Source organism: Pteropus vampyrus, unplaced genomic scaffold, assembly GCF_000151845.1.
Source record: "Pteropus vampyrus isolate Shadow unplaced genomic scaffold, Pvam_2.0 Scaffold447, whole genome shotgun sequence".
NCBI classification, from domain to species: Eukaryota; Metazoa; Chordata; class Mammalia; order Chiroptera; family Pteropodidae; genus Pteropus; species Pteropus vampyrus.
The window spans coordinates 298,971-316,207 of record NW_011889228.1 but is presented as its reverse complement, the minus strand read 5'-3'; the positions used below and the strand labels follow the sequence as shown (position 1 = coordinate 316,207).

Here is a 17,237-nt window from a genome sequence, read left to right as displayed (position 1 = left end):
CTTTCTGGCTGTAGGTCTTTGAGGGCCAGTCTGTTGTATCTCCAGTTCCCAGAATAGAGCTTGGCCTATAGTAAGTGCTTAATAAATCCACGTCGAATCAATGAATGGAATATAAGGTAACATAAGGTAATGTAACTTAACATCGTGTGTGTGTGTGTGTGTGTGTGTGTGTGAGAGAGAGAGAGAGAGAAAAAGGGAGAGAGACTTTCTATGAAGTGCACCTATGCTAGGAACAGCTTATAATATCCTGGGATTGACATATCCATGGAAAAAAGGGCTATAAAACAGGGTAATATGCGAGGAGTATTATTAAAACAGTGCAAATAGGGTATTTTATTTGTCAGAGGAAGGAGAGAAGGGAACAGTGGTTAGGGCCATTTTATGGTGGGCTTTAAGCGACTAACTTAAACTTGAACTTGGTAGTAGCAAGTGTAATTGAGGATCTCTGAGCAGAGGCACACAGTTCTTTCGGTCCTCGGGGGCTCTAACAGTGGTAGTGACCACATAAATAGGAGAGGAGGACCTGGAGGACAAAAGACCAATAAAGGCTAATCTAATGATTCAGGGTTCAGGTAGTAAGTTTTTAAACAAAGGTGGTGGCAGTGGGTAGAGAGACTGAAACAAATAGAAAGCAAAGGCATATTTGGATGAAAAAGAAAGGATAATAAGGCTTATTGACCACTTAGATAAAGGAGGAAAGATGAGAAGAGAGAATGGAAATGATAATACGGCCCTAAAGAGAGGACGTAGGAATGGCCTTGATTTTAAGTGAGAGCTATACCTATTAGATGATTTAAAAAAAAGTTTTTGAACCTTAAAGGGCTAAACCGCTCATTCGTTTGTAACAGAGAAGGTATGGCCATTTTTTTTAGAAAATAAAATTTAAAAATAGGGGATTAAGAAAGCGGAAAAGGAAAGCGTTTTCTGAAGCATCCTTATATTGCTGACTTTCTAGCTGCATTTACCAAAAACGATAAAGCTTCCTGGTATTTCCACTCAAATCATCTCCTGTGAGTGAGTTTCCAGAATTTTATTATGATTATTTATTTAACTCATATCTAGAGTGTAAAAAAAATGAGTTCAAGTGCCTTGGTAGGGTGAGAGGGCAAGGCAGGGTGACCTAGCACTCCTCTGTCTCACAGTCACTACGCACGAATGTGAAGTCAGAGTCTGACAGATAATAAAAAAGCCATCCAGAGATCCTGACAGTATGATTTTTATACTAAACCTCTATAACAAAAAATTTAATAAGAAATTCTATAAATACGCGGCAAGAACTTTTCTTTAAAAGGGACACAGTCTCAAATACTCTCATTTACTTTCCGAAAGGAACAAATATGCCTTTGCTGAAATTTACAGCATTCCTACCAAAATTACATTTGTCTAGGAAATGAAAAATATCATTTACCTAGGAAAATTCCAAGAGAATACCCTTTGCTCCCAGTATCTTCTGTTTGGTCATAATAAAGTGGGAAACACACTCCATTCTTCCCATAAAAGTTTCCAAAATAATCTTCATTCCAAAATGGAATTATAGCTATCAAAAATCCCACAATCCAGATGCCAGTGAGGATGGCCGAGGTCTGACGTTTCCCAGGGTGAATGTTGCTGAAGGGAAAGACGATGACCAGGAACTTCTCCAACGTCAAGTACGTCAGCAACAGGACGGAGACTTCTGAGGACAGCATGGCCAGGACACCCATGAGGCGGCACTGTAGACTCTCCATCCACAGCAAGGCGTACTTCTGGTACTGCCCGCGGTACTTGATGTCAAAAAAGCCAACGAAGAACAGATAGACACCCATCAGGCAGTCTGCACCTGTGGAAGAATGGAGACGAGGTGTTGGCAGTTCCAAGCGTCTCCGTTTCCATTTTCTGAGTGGGTCTACTCCTTCACCCTCTTAAAAGAACTAACGTCAACAACTACAGCAGTGCCTAGGAGCCATGGACTTCAAAAAGCGCGTTGTTTCTAAGTCCCATGCCGCATCTAAGTTTTATAATTTTAAAAAATGGTGGTGGGGTGGTAGTTTTTAAACAGTAAACAAGTATTACTTATATCATTAATAAAAGGAATACTTTTCTGGGCTTGAGTAGCATGGGTGTTACTGTAATTGAGGGTTAAACAAAGCTGAGTTTTATCAGCCACAACCTGTCCTCCAGAATCCGTCCCTTGACTCTTGGGCTCCCTGTTACCCCGTATCCAAGATACAATCTCCAGGAGTGTGTGGGTACTAGATCCCTGAAAACTCATACGATATAGAGCAGAGCAGCCAAACAGAGCAGACCATCATACTTCTTTAAAAAAAAAAATGCCCAGCATAGATCATTCACATGAAGTGCCACTGGCTGAAGGCCAACCTATACCTAGAATGCAGCTCACAGATGTGCCATCCTGGACCTGTATTACAGGAAACATACTTACAACAAAGGATTTTGATGGACATAGCGTGAGTCGTGTTTTCAGCTTTAATGAACGATCTCATGCCAATGACAAAAAGATTTCCGAAGCAGGTTATGAACGCGATAACCCAGACACATATTCTGAGGATATCGTTAGCCAAGAGGTCCTCACATGAAGAAATGCCGTCGGTCAGGGGCATGCATATTCGGACGTGGGGAGCGTACGAGCAGTAGCGAAAGTTTTTGAAATAACTAAAGTCAAAGGGAAACACAGAGTCACTTCACAGCAATGACACAGAAACCAAAGTCGCAGCCCTGTAGCTCTGTTAAGTATGCAACTTCACTGGTTCTGTCGGTTTTTGTTTAGCTGACGTTTTGTTAATTACGGAGCTTTTCCTGAAATATTACACTACCCTAGGCAGGGCGCTTCTTTGACAGAAGAGCCTAGAGGATGTAGATATTCTGTGGCTTGTCTGAGGTGACGCAGGGGAGGACACAAGAATGTGAAGTCCCCGTCACTTTAGATTATTCTCTAGGGTGTTAACAAAAAGTACATCGTCGTCGTTAAATTGATCTCGAGCAGACATTCAGCCGCTGGGGTTTGGGATGCGAAGGCCCTCTGCAAACACCCTGCATTGCACTTAGTCCTAAGTACAGGCCCTTTAGCCTCTTTTTCCCTGACACTGGAAGGAAGGGGAGAGGGTGTCTCTGAGACGAGGAAAGCTCAGTCTCACTGGACGTAGGAGGAAAGCGGCCGCCTGGAACAGAGTTTTTCCCAGGGCTGGAAGGATTTAATTGATAGAGGAAAATAGGTTTGTTTGTGGTCCATATATTTACGACCTAGGTGTGTGGAATCCGCCAGCGTTTGAACTGGGGCGGTCTTCTGGCTAACTGCCATTCCTCAGACCTGCGTGTTTGGGATATTGTCCCCTGAAACTCATTCTAGTTTTGTATTCTTTTACCACCTCTTTTATTTCATGTCTCTCCTAATCCTTTTCCTTGCCCTCCCCGTTCAGTTGGTAGACCAGCAAGCTAAACAAAGCTTGACTTTGCCACGGCGTCAAGGCCTCCCGTGATGGGACCCCCTGGCAAACCAGACCCTCCTCACCGGTCCGTCCCTTCCCGGCTCAGCCCACCCAGACACGCCAGCCTTCTTCTAGCCCTCAGACCAGTCAGACGCACCCCTTTCCTCTCTGTGCTGCTAGAAGGACTCTTTCCTGGGATGTGGCCGGGGCTGCTCTCTCCCTACATCCGGGTCCCCTAGAACGTCACGTCTCTCTGACATCTCCTTCTATCCATTTAGCTTGCCATACTCATGCTCACGGCATTTATTAATTGTTTCTTGTTTACTTTCCAGCTCCCAAAGCCGCATGGACGTTCCATGGGGCAGACACTTCTCTCTCCTGATCATCCCTGTGTTCTCAGGCCTGGACCAGCGCCTGGCCCACGAGAACTACTCAGCAAACACTTCTTAGATGAGCAAATGAATGATACGTCACGCAGTGCCGTGAGGTCGGACAGAGAGATTGGTCTAGGCTCCTGATACCATCTACCCAATTAAAGGAACTTGACGTATGATTCTCTTGTTTCCTTATCCTTCCCTGGAGTCCCTGACACACACTTGACCTCTTGGTTCTCTCAAGATTCCATATGTCCACCGAATTCCGATAGAGCCCACTCGGGTCTCTCGGTGACTCAGCCTGTCCCCCCACTATGACCACGGCAGTGGTCGCAGGTGGAAGGAATGGGTTATGGGCTGGAGGTGTTTCAGTAAGTGGCGGACAAGGAAGATGAAAGAAGAACGAGGCACTTCGTAGGGACGTGACTAAGTTAACACATTTCCTGTGAACTGTCAGGTCCTTGACCTCAGCCTACGGTTCATATTGAAAGTTGCATCTTCTCTATCAAGTTCTGAAAAGGTCAAATTTCTCTCTTCTAAGACCTCAGATTCTGCCTGCAACAAGGAAATGAAAGCCTCCATTTATTTATCTACCGGTGCCACAGAGAGAGCGATTGTAAAAACCACGTGGATATGCATCAAATGCTTGATTTTTAGTAACCGCACCTGCACAGACACAAACAAAATATTTTCCCAAAAGAGCACCTTCACACCAACCATGGCAGCACCTGCTGTGCCCAACTTGTAATCTGACACCGCATCCTCCCTATTGTTGTGGATGACAATGGTTAATTTTTGAAATCATGAACACATAGATTATACAGTTGATAAAGAAATGATCATGTCATAAACACATATATTAGCACAACTTACACAGTGCACTTTAGCCAAATATATTAAAGTGACTTATCAAAAACTACTATAAAGATTAATTACCTCCATTTTGAAGTGCACTTAGTAACAGTAACAACACCTGGAATTTATATAGCACCTTTCTTCCTAAGGGCTCAAATCTTAGAGCAACCGACTGCTCATTCATGTGAGGTGCATTAATGTTCCCAGGTCTCCTGAGTACCATTTAGCCAGTGACTTCATCTTGTGTAATGTGTGGCATTCTGGTACCCTGATCTCTTATTGGACCTCAATTGGATAAACAGCGTGTTTCCAGAGAGAAGTGTCATTCATGTCGGCACATCATAATATTGAACTCTATTTGAACAGGGACCAAAGGTGACAAAATTAAAAAGTTCTCAATAAAACGACTTTTCTTGCACAAAAACACATTGCAATGACACATTAGACAGTTAGCACTAGAATATCCGCAACATTTCGCCATGCGGTCTTCTCTGCTCTTTCATACATACATACATGTGAGAAAGATTCCTCATGGGTTGAAACATGTGTGTGTTTATATTTGGAATCTCTATCCTTACCAGGTCTCTGCAAAACAAGCACAAGAGGTTTCACAGTTTTAGGGTTTCAGTGTTTAGCAACTGCGTTCTTTGGCATATCCTAAATACCACACTCCAAAACGTTACGTTACCAATTCGAAGGAGGATGAGGATTTTACCGTTAAGCTGTCGTAGAAAATTGCCATTTCTATTTATGTACGTCGGAGCCGATTTTGTCGCTTCTTGTGCAGAATTACATTCTAATACGACACTTTCATTCATGCCTTTCATTTAAAAATGGCGCTGGTGATTGGTGTGATTACAAAATCGGCCCGATGGTTTTCTCTGAGAAACCACGGAGTGTCAGCTAGAGGGTTTCAGGCAGGAGCTACTATGTTCGACCTGAGAGCGTCACTTCAGTGAGGCTGCGAGAATCTGGATTTCAACAGTTTTCCCTGGCCTGTGTGTCTTTAAGGGGAAAAACATGGAAGCCTAAGAGGAACCCCAATTCAGGACAATTGTTTTCCAAGACAACCGTGGGAAGCATAACTCCTTTAATTCTCCCAGCCCCATAAGATGTGTTATAGGGCTTCTTCAAATATGGGTTCTTTGAAGACCTATTTAGGACGGCACGGATCAGCGGGGCCTGCCATGTTCTCAGGAGCCAAAGATGGAGAGAGAACAATCTAAAAAGACAGAAGCCTTTTACTTTGAGGGTTTATTTTGAAAGGTGTCTGATTCTCACCCCATTTCTCTTTGGCTAATCTGAGTAAGAATCTCTCAACACACTTCCGAGTTTTCCTTTGCCTCCTGAGGCCTTCACAGAGGAGGTGCCTGCGCCTTGCTCTCTGGCCGTCTGGTACGAAGCTTAAAGGAGGGATTGTGCTGCCGGACCAGCGTGGGCCTCCCGAGTCCTTCTTCAAGGATTCTCCTCTCTTCTTTTTTTTTGCTCTCTAGCTTTCGCCTGGACTTATCACAGTTTCAGCTTTGCGTGGATTGTGTGATTATTTGACTAATAGCCTCTAGTTTCCAAAAAGCAGAAGCCACTATACCCTCAGTGCCTAAGACAGTGAGTACTATAAAAAGGTTGGTGGCCAATAAATGTAAAATGCTTAAATGAATCTTTAGAAAAAATTAATGAGATAGTAACGAAAAGAAGAAAGAGAAGGATAGAGTAAATATAACTCTACTACTTGGACTTTGCAGAAAGGCATGACATGGTAACTGGATATGTTGCCTTTCAGAATTTGGTATATGGTGAGTAAAGGGAACGATTATTTTGCCCACATTCCCAAGGTCTAGTCTTATATTTAAAAACAATGTATTATTTATATTTTTTGTTTTTTTTTTTAATGGTCCAGCTTCTTGAGAGTGGCAACCAAATCTTTTCAGCAGTGGCTACTCACTAACGCTTGCTGAGAGAATCTAAGTGTTGCATTCCTTTTCAATAGAAAACTATTTAGCAAGGATAAAAAGTGATATTAAGACTCGGTCTTTGGAATTTGATGAAGAAAAGCTTTGGACTAAGAGTGGGCAATGTAGTACGCTGTCATGTAAAAACAAAGAAAATTAACAATGGCGATTCATGGGAAAGAAATGAAGTTCAAAGGATAACTGGCAGATTTCTTGGCACCATTTGCAAACTAACGTGTTTGAAATTTTAAAATACTAAACAAAATTAATCGTCCGAATGTTATCTTTGTGGGATTATTTTTTTCTGTGCTGATCGAAAATTTAAAATCATGCTCTGCAGACTGACAGCAAGTCGATTGCTATAGGACGGGGGGGAAGGGGAAAAGCAGGTAATTCTTACATAACTCGTTCTTCACCAATGGTTTAGTAACAAAACGATTGCAAATTTAATTCTTTGCGAAAACTGTAGATGAGATTTTTCCATATGAATCTGGTTTTCAAGAAGGAGCTCTATGTAGCTCCAAACACAGAAATGGCCTTTATACATAGTTAAATGATTTTTTTTAAAAAAACGAGACTTTGTTGTCATTTAGGACCTACGTGACGGTAACCGAGGCAGTCACGACTGTCTGAGGATGTATGCTCAGATTAAAAGCCCTCCTGTGCATAAAATGGCCATTTAAAACTAGATGTGTTTCTAAGTGAAGTACATCCGCTAAGATAATAATCGACACACCGTCACATTTCACTTACAGAGACTGAAGTTGTTTAAGACTTTCGAACTGGTTCTTGTGGAGATACAAAAGAGGGTTGGACGACAGATTCCTTTTGTACCATTCGAAGGAAGAAGAAAAGAAGCATCGTGATGTTATTATTTTGGACGCTCAAGACGTGGCTGTTTAAAGCTGATGACAGCGGCAAGGAGAACTTACAGTTTTTGTAGAAGCTTCAGGTCTTTAAAAGTATGGGCTGGAAGCTCCGTTATCATATTGCTAGACAGGTCCCTGTTGGTGACAGTGAAAACCCAAAACATTACATCGGAAATAAACGACACAGTTATTACTCTTCACAATTATCATCCCATTTGATGTAACAGAAAATATGATTCAATTTAACCAACCTGATAATTTGTTACACAACCAGGCCGGGTGAGTTGGCCAAATAGACATGTTTTCCATCACTTTGAGACATGTGACATTTTGCTCATCCAGTTCCTGTCTGGAATTTCCTTTCAAACCCTCTCCAGCACATTTCCATCCTGGCTTCAATATCTACTTAATTAATTTCCTCCGTTCTAGGTACTCTGTGTACATAACTACCGTTCGTTGTTTCTGTGATCCTTCTTGCTTCATTTATGTTATATCTTGTTTATCCAACTGTATTATAAGCTTTCTGAGGTCAAAACATATGCTTTCTACTTATTTCGCATTCCAACTAAGCTAGTATTGTTGTATATGCAATATCTGCCCAGATCATCTTGAATGGGTAAGTTCACACATTTTTATATGGTACTATGTTTTTAGAAGAATTGGGAATTTAGAATTAAATATAATAGGACTGTTCGATCCAGACAGAATTGTAGGGAAGTGTTTTTACAGAATGAGGAAAAGCAATCTGTTAGGATCACAAGGAATCAGGAATCTTTAAGAGTCCAAAATATCCTTCTGAGTCAGAGTAGATGTTAAAAGTAAAACAGATGTGAAATTGCCTAAGAGTTGAACAAAAGATCTAATCTATTTGTGATGCTTTGAAGCTGCTGATGGATGTATGGGAGTTACAAATTATTAAGACAGTTCTTTCTCTAAAGAAGCTTACAATTCAAGTAAACAGCTCAATCACAGAACAAGGAAAGAATGAAACAAGTAATATTACAGAAGTACAGAGAAGAAACAGAGGCCAGAAGGGCTTGGCACAAAATACTTAAAATGATGAAAAGCGAAGACCTGCAACTGAGATTACTCTACCCAGCAAGGCTGTCATTTAGAATAGAAGGACAGATAAAGAGCTTCCCAGACAAGAAAAAGTTAAAGGAGTTTGTCATCACCAAACCAGTATAACAAGAAATGTTAAAGCGACTTCTTGAAGAAGATCAAAAGTATGAATAATAAAATGGCAATAACTACATACCTATCAATAATTACTTTAAATGTAAATAGATTCGATGTGTCAATCAAAAGACATAGGGAGGCCGAATGGATAAGAAAACAAGACCCAAGTGGCCATGGATAGACAATTAGATAAAGAAGTCCATATATACAATGGACTATTACTCGACCATAAAAAAGATGGAAATCTTGCCATTTGCAGCAACATGGATGGACCTAGAGGGTGTTATGTTGAGTGAAGTAAGTCAGACAGAGAAAGACAAATACCATATGATTTCACTTATATGTGGAATCTAAAAAAACAAAATAAACAAACGAACAAAACAGAAACAGACCGTAGACACAGAGAACAAACTGATTGATGGTTACCAGATGGGAGGGCGGTTGGGGGATTGGGTGAAAAGAGGAAGGAATTTAGAAGTATAAATTGGCAGTTATAAAATAGTCACAGGAATGTAAGACCAGCACAGGGAATATAGTCAGCAATATTGTAACAACTACGTGTGGTGCCAGGTGGGGACTAGACTAAAGGCAAGATCACTTCATAAGTTATGTAAATGTCTATCCACTATGCTCTACCCCTGAAATGAGTATAAAATAATATAGAATGCCAACTCTAATTGGAAAATTTAAAAAAAAATTTTTTTTAAAGAAACAGAGGAAGGAGTTCTTGAACTTGGCCTGGGACATTCGGGCACGTCTGAACAAAGCTCGATGAAGGCCATGGAACAAAAGGTGAGCGAGCAGCCTTTCAGCTGAGGGTCGAGCAGGGTCAGAGCAACAGACGCTTGGAAGTCAGTGACACCTTTAGCAGGTGGAGAGTGGTCAGCGCAGGTGGAGGACAGAAGGGATGGGGAGGCGGAGAGGACGGGAGCCCGGAAGAGCGCGTGGGGGCGGTGGGAGGGCCGCGGACACCTTCCAGCCAGCGTTTCCCAGAGTCAGTCCGGGCACAGAAGCAAGGAGGAGGCCGATAAAAAGAGCGCATTCCTGCTTCGGGCCCGGAGTTATCACGTCAGAAGCTCAGGGAGGGCAGGTGGGCGCCTGCCAACACGCATTTAAAGCCACAGCTGTGATTCTTCTGAACGTAGGCATTTGAGAATGTGCCAGGGACTGTGCTAAGCAGCATGCGACAAGGAGGGAGACTGTTAACCAGGACAGAGGCGTGACATGCTCAGGGCCACGGGATGACAATTCCACCAGAAGCACGAAAGGCCATCTGAGAAGCCAGAGTCGGAGGAGTGGCCTGGCTGGAGGCTCTGGCCCCGGGCAAGCCAATGAGGGCTTCAGGGAGGCACTGGCAGGGCTTACATACGACAAGACGCGAAGCATCAAGAGAGTTAGAGGGGAAGGGAGCAGTCTGAGCCAGCCTGCCGGGAAGGGTGCCGACGCCGCTAAGATGGCGAGTCTAGGGCCAGAAGCTGGCAGTGGGGTAAGGGTCGTCTGTAGGTTTAGTTTTAACAGATTGCTCTCCAGGGGCCATCGTGACATCTAAGTGTAGAGGTCCTGCCACCTGGTGCTCCAGATGGAAGGAGCACGCCTGGGTCGTGGTGCGGAACGACAGCCACGAGTGTGCCCGGGCCAGAGCGTGACCACCAAGCAAGGTGACGGCGATCTCATACACCTAGAAATCGTCCTGCACAGTGTCGCACTGAAAAATAAAGGCTGGTCTTTGGGGGGAAAGGACTTTAGTGGCCTCACGTAAGTGCACTTATCTATCTCCAGGAGAGGTCTGCTGTCACGAAGGCACAGTGGCATCGCCCAACACTTTTGTGAACTCAAGGACCAGAAAGGCCTGTCCGAGTTAACCGTGTGGAAGCGTGAGTCTCTTTTATATCACCAATGCTGTGTGCCTTGGCCCGGGTTATCTGCGGTCCTACGAAGTGAGCTAGTGTCTCTTAATTGGGCTCTTTGTTTTGGTGGGGGGTGGGTCTGCCTGAGGGTAGGATAAGAGGAGGAGTAGGAAGTTTTTCAGAATGTGGACTCCATACCACCATTTCCTGAAATTTGTATCTAAAACCCATCCGCCCGTCCTCTTCACCCCGAAACCCAAACGCATCCCCGAGGTCTGATCAAGAAGGCCCCCGTGACAAATGAGGGAGCTCTCTTGAGTGAGCTGCCCTTAATTTTTTTTGCCATGTTTTTTTTTTTGTAATGTATTTCATTCTAATGCAGTGCCTGCACACACTAGGCACTTAATAAATATTTGTGGATTTGGTTTATGCAATTCATTAATTAGATTAAAGTATCTTAGTTACTTACGAATTCTTTTTCCAATTACTCTCATTGAGTTATTTTCCCCAGTCTTTTCTGGGTTTCGAAAGCAGGTATAAAGAATGGGGGAGAGGTTAAGAAATTAATTTCCATTTTAGGCCTCAGATCAGGACGGGGAATTTCTTATACTAATCGGCACTATTGTAATATGAAATAATTAATTTTAACTTGCGATGACACATAATTATGTGGGTAGCCTTGAAGTAACAGCAAGACAGATGCTTTTAAAAGGCTTAGATCTACAAAACATATGTTTGAACAGAAAAAGTTCCATGAGCTCTCTGAATATTTTTCAGTGAGCCTAAGCCTCATTCTAGACTTCAGTATTTGCTTTATCTGCTCTAGAAGTCATAATTTCTCAAGGGATAACGAGCATCTTCGTTCCTGTGTTCAGTTATAATTAATTAATAATATCGCAGTCAGTCAGTTATTCAATCAGTAAGCATCTATTGAGAATTAACTTTAGCCATTAGAGGAAAAGACCTCTCAGTTTAAGGAGCTAGGAAAACTCATTTATTCCCAAACACACATACACATGAAATCACCCGAAGGAGATCGCGGGGAAATTAGAGTAGGCTACAACCACATCGAGCTCACCGTCTGGTTTTAGATGGCTTTTGACTCTAGGATAATGTTGGTTTTCTTAATGGATTTCGAATATCCAGTAGTCTACAGGATTTTGATTGCTGCTAGTGGAAAAGCAGTCTCACTAGTCATTTCAATTTATCATCGTGGAAGAAGCAATCATATTTTCCTAGTAGACAATGCTACTTACAGTTCTCCTAAATTTTTTAATGAAGAAAATGTCTTCTCTGGAACAAAATCAATTTGATTTCTAGGCAGAAACCTGTAAGACATGGTGAGAGTCAGCACTGTTGGTTTGGGTCTGCTGCAATAACCAGTTCTCTGGAGAGGCCACTGATCCAGTGGAGTTTGCTAAGCCTCCTGCGAAGTCTCAGAGCGGGGCGGGTACTGGCGTGGGAATTAAGGCGGGCGTTTGTCACTGAGGACATCCACAGGGTCTCTCCAGGAAACGCTGCCGTAAGTTATTTGAGGTGCTTGAGTGTGGTCTATCAAGCTACACTTTGTCTGGATTCTCATTATTTTAGCGAGTGTTTCTTCGCTAAAGACACACAAGTAACAACCCATTCGGACCCTGTTAAAAATTCTCAAGAAACCTTAGAGAGGAACCTTGTGGAAGGCACGTTTCTTAGGAGAGGGGCAGAAAGAGCAAAGCTGAATCAACCCCGTAGCGGTTTCTGGGGCCACAAACAAATTTTAAATCTGGTGGGTCACGGTGGTTTTACAAATCCCTCTGTCTAGAAACGGAATTCTCCAACAGAAGTGGCAGAAAGGCGGGGGGCCAGCCACCAACTGCCTCCCAGAGGTGCCAGATGACATAATGGGTGTGAAAGTGATTCAAAAGCTATGCGGAGCTGCGAAATAGAAGGCATCTGTGTAACTCGTTTACTTTACCAGCGCCCTCCCCTGTTACCCATGACAAAAGGAAGAAACCCTTCGCATCTCCTGAGTGGAATAGCCTCTCCTCTCATCAAACATGCACATCTGCTGTCCGACGGACAACCGGACAACCGTGCGACCCAGCGACAGCCTTGGCTCTTAGTTTAATGGAGAAAATTGATTTCACCGCTACAAATGGATAGACTCTGATTCTTCTTTTCCAGCCATCCAGCCAACCAACCGACCGCCATTACTAGGTGTGTACTCTGTATGGTAAACTATGATTAAAGCAAAAGCAGAATGCACGTGTTTTTAAGTTCACCAGTGCAAAAGTGCCAATTAACCAATCCGTCTGCCTTCCTGCCGCCATCAAAGGCATACTCGGCAATCAGAATCACCGGTCAGAATCTTTGGCCAATCAGAACACATTAGATGTTTTTCCCTTTAGGAGAAAATTTTCATCTATTTATTTATTTATTTATTTTTTGAGAGAGAGAGAGCGAGAGAGGGACATCAAGTGAGAAGTGTCGTTGGCAGTAACAATCGTTGTATAGCTAACCACTTTCACACACATTATCTCATTTCCTTGATCGTGGGTTTAGGTACCAGTTCAGCTGAGAGGACGCACAGAGATGGTGACTGTTTTCGGGAACAAGGAGAGCAGCTGGAGACCTAAACGCTGGCAGCTAAAGGTAAGGCTTGGCCCCAGCGTCAAAATCAGTAAATCCACGCGTGCATTTCTTAGTAGTGCAGTCTCACACCAAGGCTGTAAATAAGACACTACTTTAAAATTCCTTGTCAATGTTTCCTTGTGATTTCCAAACCTATCAGGTGGCCCCTTGTTTACCAAAGTCCACTGAGTACTTACAGCACGGTGAGTGCATCGCACGACAGGAAGGTGGAATTCGTGACATACTTTATCCCGTTGCCTTCCAAATCCCTACAAGGCATGGAGGGAAAAGATTTTTAACGTTTTGGCACAAATCATGTGTCTAGAAGTACTTTTTCTTGATATAGTTCTGAGTTTCATTTTTACTTCCTTCCAATTTTGATGCTTCTTTTCACCTTTTAATTGACGTCGGAACTTAATAAAATTGAGGGAAACGGCAGCCCAACACTTCGTGAGCGTCTGTGTGTGCTGGATGCCATGCTGTTAGTTACCATCGTGTTGCCACTGTAATAGCAGTAACTGTCACTTATTGGGTTTTTATACCGTCGGGTACTACTCTGAGTGCATAACACGGTGCTCCTGCCACGTTTTGTCAAATCAGGAGACACACAGCCAGTGAGTGCTAGAATCGACCTTCTAACCTGGATCCGTCTAACTCTACAGCCTAGACACTTGACCATGGCATGACAGATCGCTATGGCTCACGTTCTGCCAGCATGTGGTATGTGTTTTAGTCTGTAATTTGCTGAAGGAGGGACTCAGGCCAAAGTTATCTTCCAAATCCTGAACACCAGGGTCGGGATTTGCTTCTCGACCTGAGCAAGGGAGATCCACCGTTCTTTCTGCCTCAGCGAGCCCTCTGTGTCTTAAAAGCCTTCGATAACAGGTATATAAATAAATATGAAAAATAAAAGTAAGTATACACAAGGCCACCCAGTAGTGCCGTCACTAGTAATTCTGAGGCTGGTTCCGAGACGAACAATAGCTGAAGTGCTAAATTGTATCGTCTTGTGGGAATCGAGTCCCCTGATTTGACATGAGAAAAGTTCTGGGGACTCTTACAGGGCAGGACATCGCTTCCTGCGACCACACTGCCTGTCTCAGGGGACCATGAAAATGAACATGACAGAGAATGGTGGGTAGCGGTAGTGAAGCCATGAAGGGATTTAAATGAATGTGTAAACAAGTATTGATTAAAAGCTAACAAGGAATGGAGATAGGTTAGCGCTTTCATTTAAGGAGGATTTGTTGAGTGCCCATTATGTGCGGATCACCATGCTAATGCTGGAGTATGGAGTCATGAGACAGGTTTCTGCCCTCATGGAATTTTTAAGATGTAGGGGACACACAGGCAAACCAGTGGTTCCATGATGGTAGTACAGTGAGGGTAGAAAGTGGGAGTCTGTTCATGCTATAAGGGGAACCAGAGGCAGCCACTGAAATTGGTTGGCATGTCAGGGGCGGCTTCCTGGAGGTGATGTTTAAGTGAGCTTGGGAAGGCAGTGGAGTTAACCAAAGGAATAAAGGAACAAGGCTTTTCGAGCTGAAGGAACAATATGCGCTGGGGGAGCTGACCGTAGGGGCCGTGGTTTGGTGCATCTGGAAGGAAGGCATGCGAAGGGACGGGCCGGGGGAGGGGACAGGGACCGAGTCTCGGGGGGCTCACGGGGGAAGTTTGAACTTTACCGTCACACCTGTGGGAACTCTCAAGAGATTTTTAAACCAGGAAGTTACATGATTGGATTTTAGTTTTGGGGGAAAAAAAGCGTAGATGGGCTTTGTATATAACCATGAATTAGCTTCATGGTTAGTTTCCGTAATCTATGCAAATAACAAATGAGCTCCAACGTGCATACTCACAGCCAGTTGAGTTGAGGCATTCCGGCACACATCTGCTTGGGGAGGGCTTCTAAGTAGTTATTAACCATAGACCTTTACACAAAGAAGGCATTAATTAGAAACAAAATGACGTGCCACTTTAGAAGCAGTGTTTTTACTATTTCTACAATGTGGAATCTTGCACGCTAAAATCGACATATTAGGATGAAGAATATAAACATAACTTTCTCTTCAAAACTGGTGTCTAGATATACGTGTGGCTCGGATAAGGGAGCTGATGTCAAAGGAACTACGAATGCATCAGGCAGACCAGTAACCTAGGAATAAACCTTATACAGTTTAATTTTACGAGCTGAAACAAAAATTCACAGAAGGTGATCATTTGAAGTTCATGATCATTTTTCTCATGAATTTCAAATTTTCAATCCTTCCCAGCATCATACATTCAAAGTTTCTCCTTAAGGGACACATTAATCATTTATAATATTAAAAAGGCCACGCCAGAAATAGCATTAGATCTAAGAAGTGATATAGGGGCCATTTGGGAGAAAGAAAACAACTCATGAGCACATTGAGCTGCGCAATTAATTTATGACATTGTGGTCCCTTTTGACAAATGGAAAAATAATGGTGCTTTGTGATCAGCTGCAAAGGAACATAATAGTCCCCTGCCGATCAATCACTCCAGCCTATTAATAAACAGTGACAACATAATCGTGAGAATGGCTCTGTTGTAGGACAACAGTTTTGGAATTGCCAGTGACCCTCGCTGGGCAAAGGCACATTTTCCTCTGTTTAAAGTGTAGTTTGAGGCTGAACTCCTGGGAGATTCTATTGGATTTAAATGTAGTTAGGAGATAAAAATGAACACAATCTTTGGTCAACTACTGCAAATAAAAATATGCCTTAGGAATAAAGAAAATGAAAGGACATCCAAGAGAAATCAATCGGTAGGCTCCAGATATACTGTGAACCCTGGCCAGGAAGTAACAGCAGTAATCGTGACTGGAAATACAGGAGCGGTTTAGACTAACAAAAATCGCAGTGGGCTTGACTTTTCTAAAGCGTTGTTTGTAAACCGGTGTTAGATGTCATTGCGATGCAGAGACAGATGTACTGGGAGGTAGGTAACTACTTACAGGAAAAACAAGGAATGTAATCCAGTAAATAACTGCTGTGAAATTCTGGTTATTGGGTTGTCATCTAGAATCCTGACAAAACAGATCACAAACAATTTCACCGTGAGACACCTTTGTGAACTAAGACCAGGAGAGCCCTGTCTGCCCCCGGCACCTGTTCCCCTCCTCCCTGCCCTCCGAGGACCTTGCCTTCTCCCCGCGACTCCAAACTCAGCCATGCACGTGCAGTTCCCCCCGGACGGGCCCTGGACTGCAGACAGACCTGGGTTTTACCCTTCACCTCTGGACACTTGGGTCCTGCACGAGCTGCTCTTATTTATTTATGGGCCGGACGTGGAATCTGTAAGCACTTTGACCTAGTGCTCGGCTGAGTGAAGAGCGAACGAGAGAAGATTCTGAGCGTATCACGAATGATTCTGTGGTGTCAGTGTTTACATGACGTATTTTACAGACCCATCGGAGCTTTGAGGGGAACAGCGAAAATATTTATATAGTCAAATCACTGTTCTTCAGTATACACGGTATTTCCCAGAAAAAAAAAATTGGACTGAGGGGAATATGCCTTCTCTCCTGTTGCATTTGAAGCTGGGTACCATTTCCTCTGGCTCCCAGAGGGCCCTGAGGGAAGGGTCTGGAGGAGGGAGTGACACTGAGCACCTGTTGTGTGCCAGCGCCTTGAAGGTGACACTACATCTGTCATGAGAGTAGACCCTCGCAACATGGCTCTTAAGGAGGACCGGGACCGTAGGTGGCAGAGGGGGAAAGCCGCCCGCTGCGGTGCGCCTGGGGCCCTTGGTGAGCGGCCGAGGGCCTGCGCGGTTCCACCAGATCCGGCCGCCCGCAGCAACGGGGCCAGCAGCCCAGAGAGCGTCCAACTGCCCTTCGTTCAGGCACCTGCCACGACGCCCCTTGGGTGGAGCTGCTGGCCCTGCTTGGAGAGTGGGGAGTCACCAAGAGCCACCATGTGTTCAGGCTTCTCTATGAACACTCTCAAAGTCACGCAGCTTTTAACTCGCTTACTTTCTAGGTTAACGGTTTTCCACAGAGGGCAGTTCCCCCCAGGGGACACTTGAGAGTGTCTGGAGATATTTTTGGTTGTCATAACTCTGGGGGCAACTGCTACTAGCACCTCGTGGGATAGAGGCCACA

General features: G+C 43.7%; 1 protein-coding gene across 1 annotated transcript in view; it reads right to left on the bottom strand.

The window, feature by feature from the left end:
* Window positions 1-17,237, bottom strand: part of RXFP2 (relaxin/insulin like family peptide receptor 2) — a 57,413-nt gene that overhangs the window by 5,537 nt on the left and 34,639 nt on the right. The window contains 8 exon segments of the mRNA XM_011381652.1: window positions 1,409-1,819; window positions 2,423-2,652; window positions 5,168-5,239; window positions 7,357-7,428; window positions 7,536-7,607; window positions 11,755-11,826; window positions 13,309-13,380; window positions 14,971-15,042. Of these exon segments, the coding sequence (XP_011379954.1) occupies window positions 1,409-1,819; window positions 2,423-2,652; window positions 5,168-5,239; window positions 7,357-7,428; window positions 7,536-7,607; window positions 11,755-11,826; window positions 13,309-13,380; window positions 14,971-15,042 (1,073 nt within the window).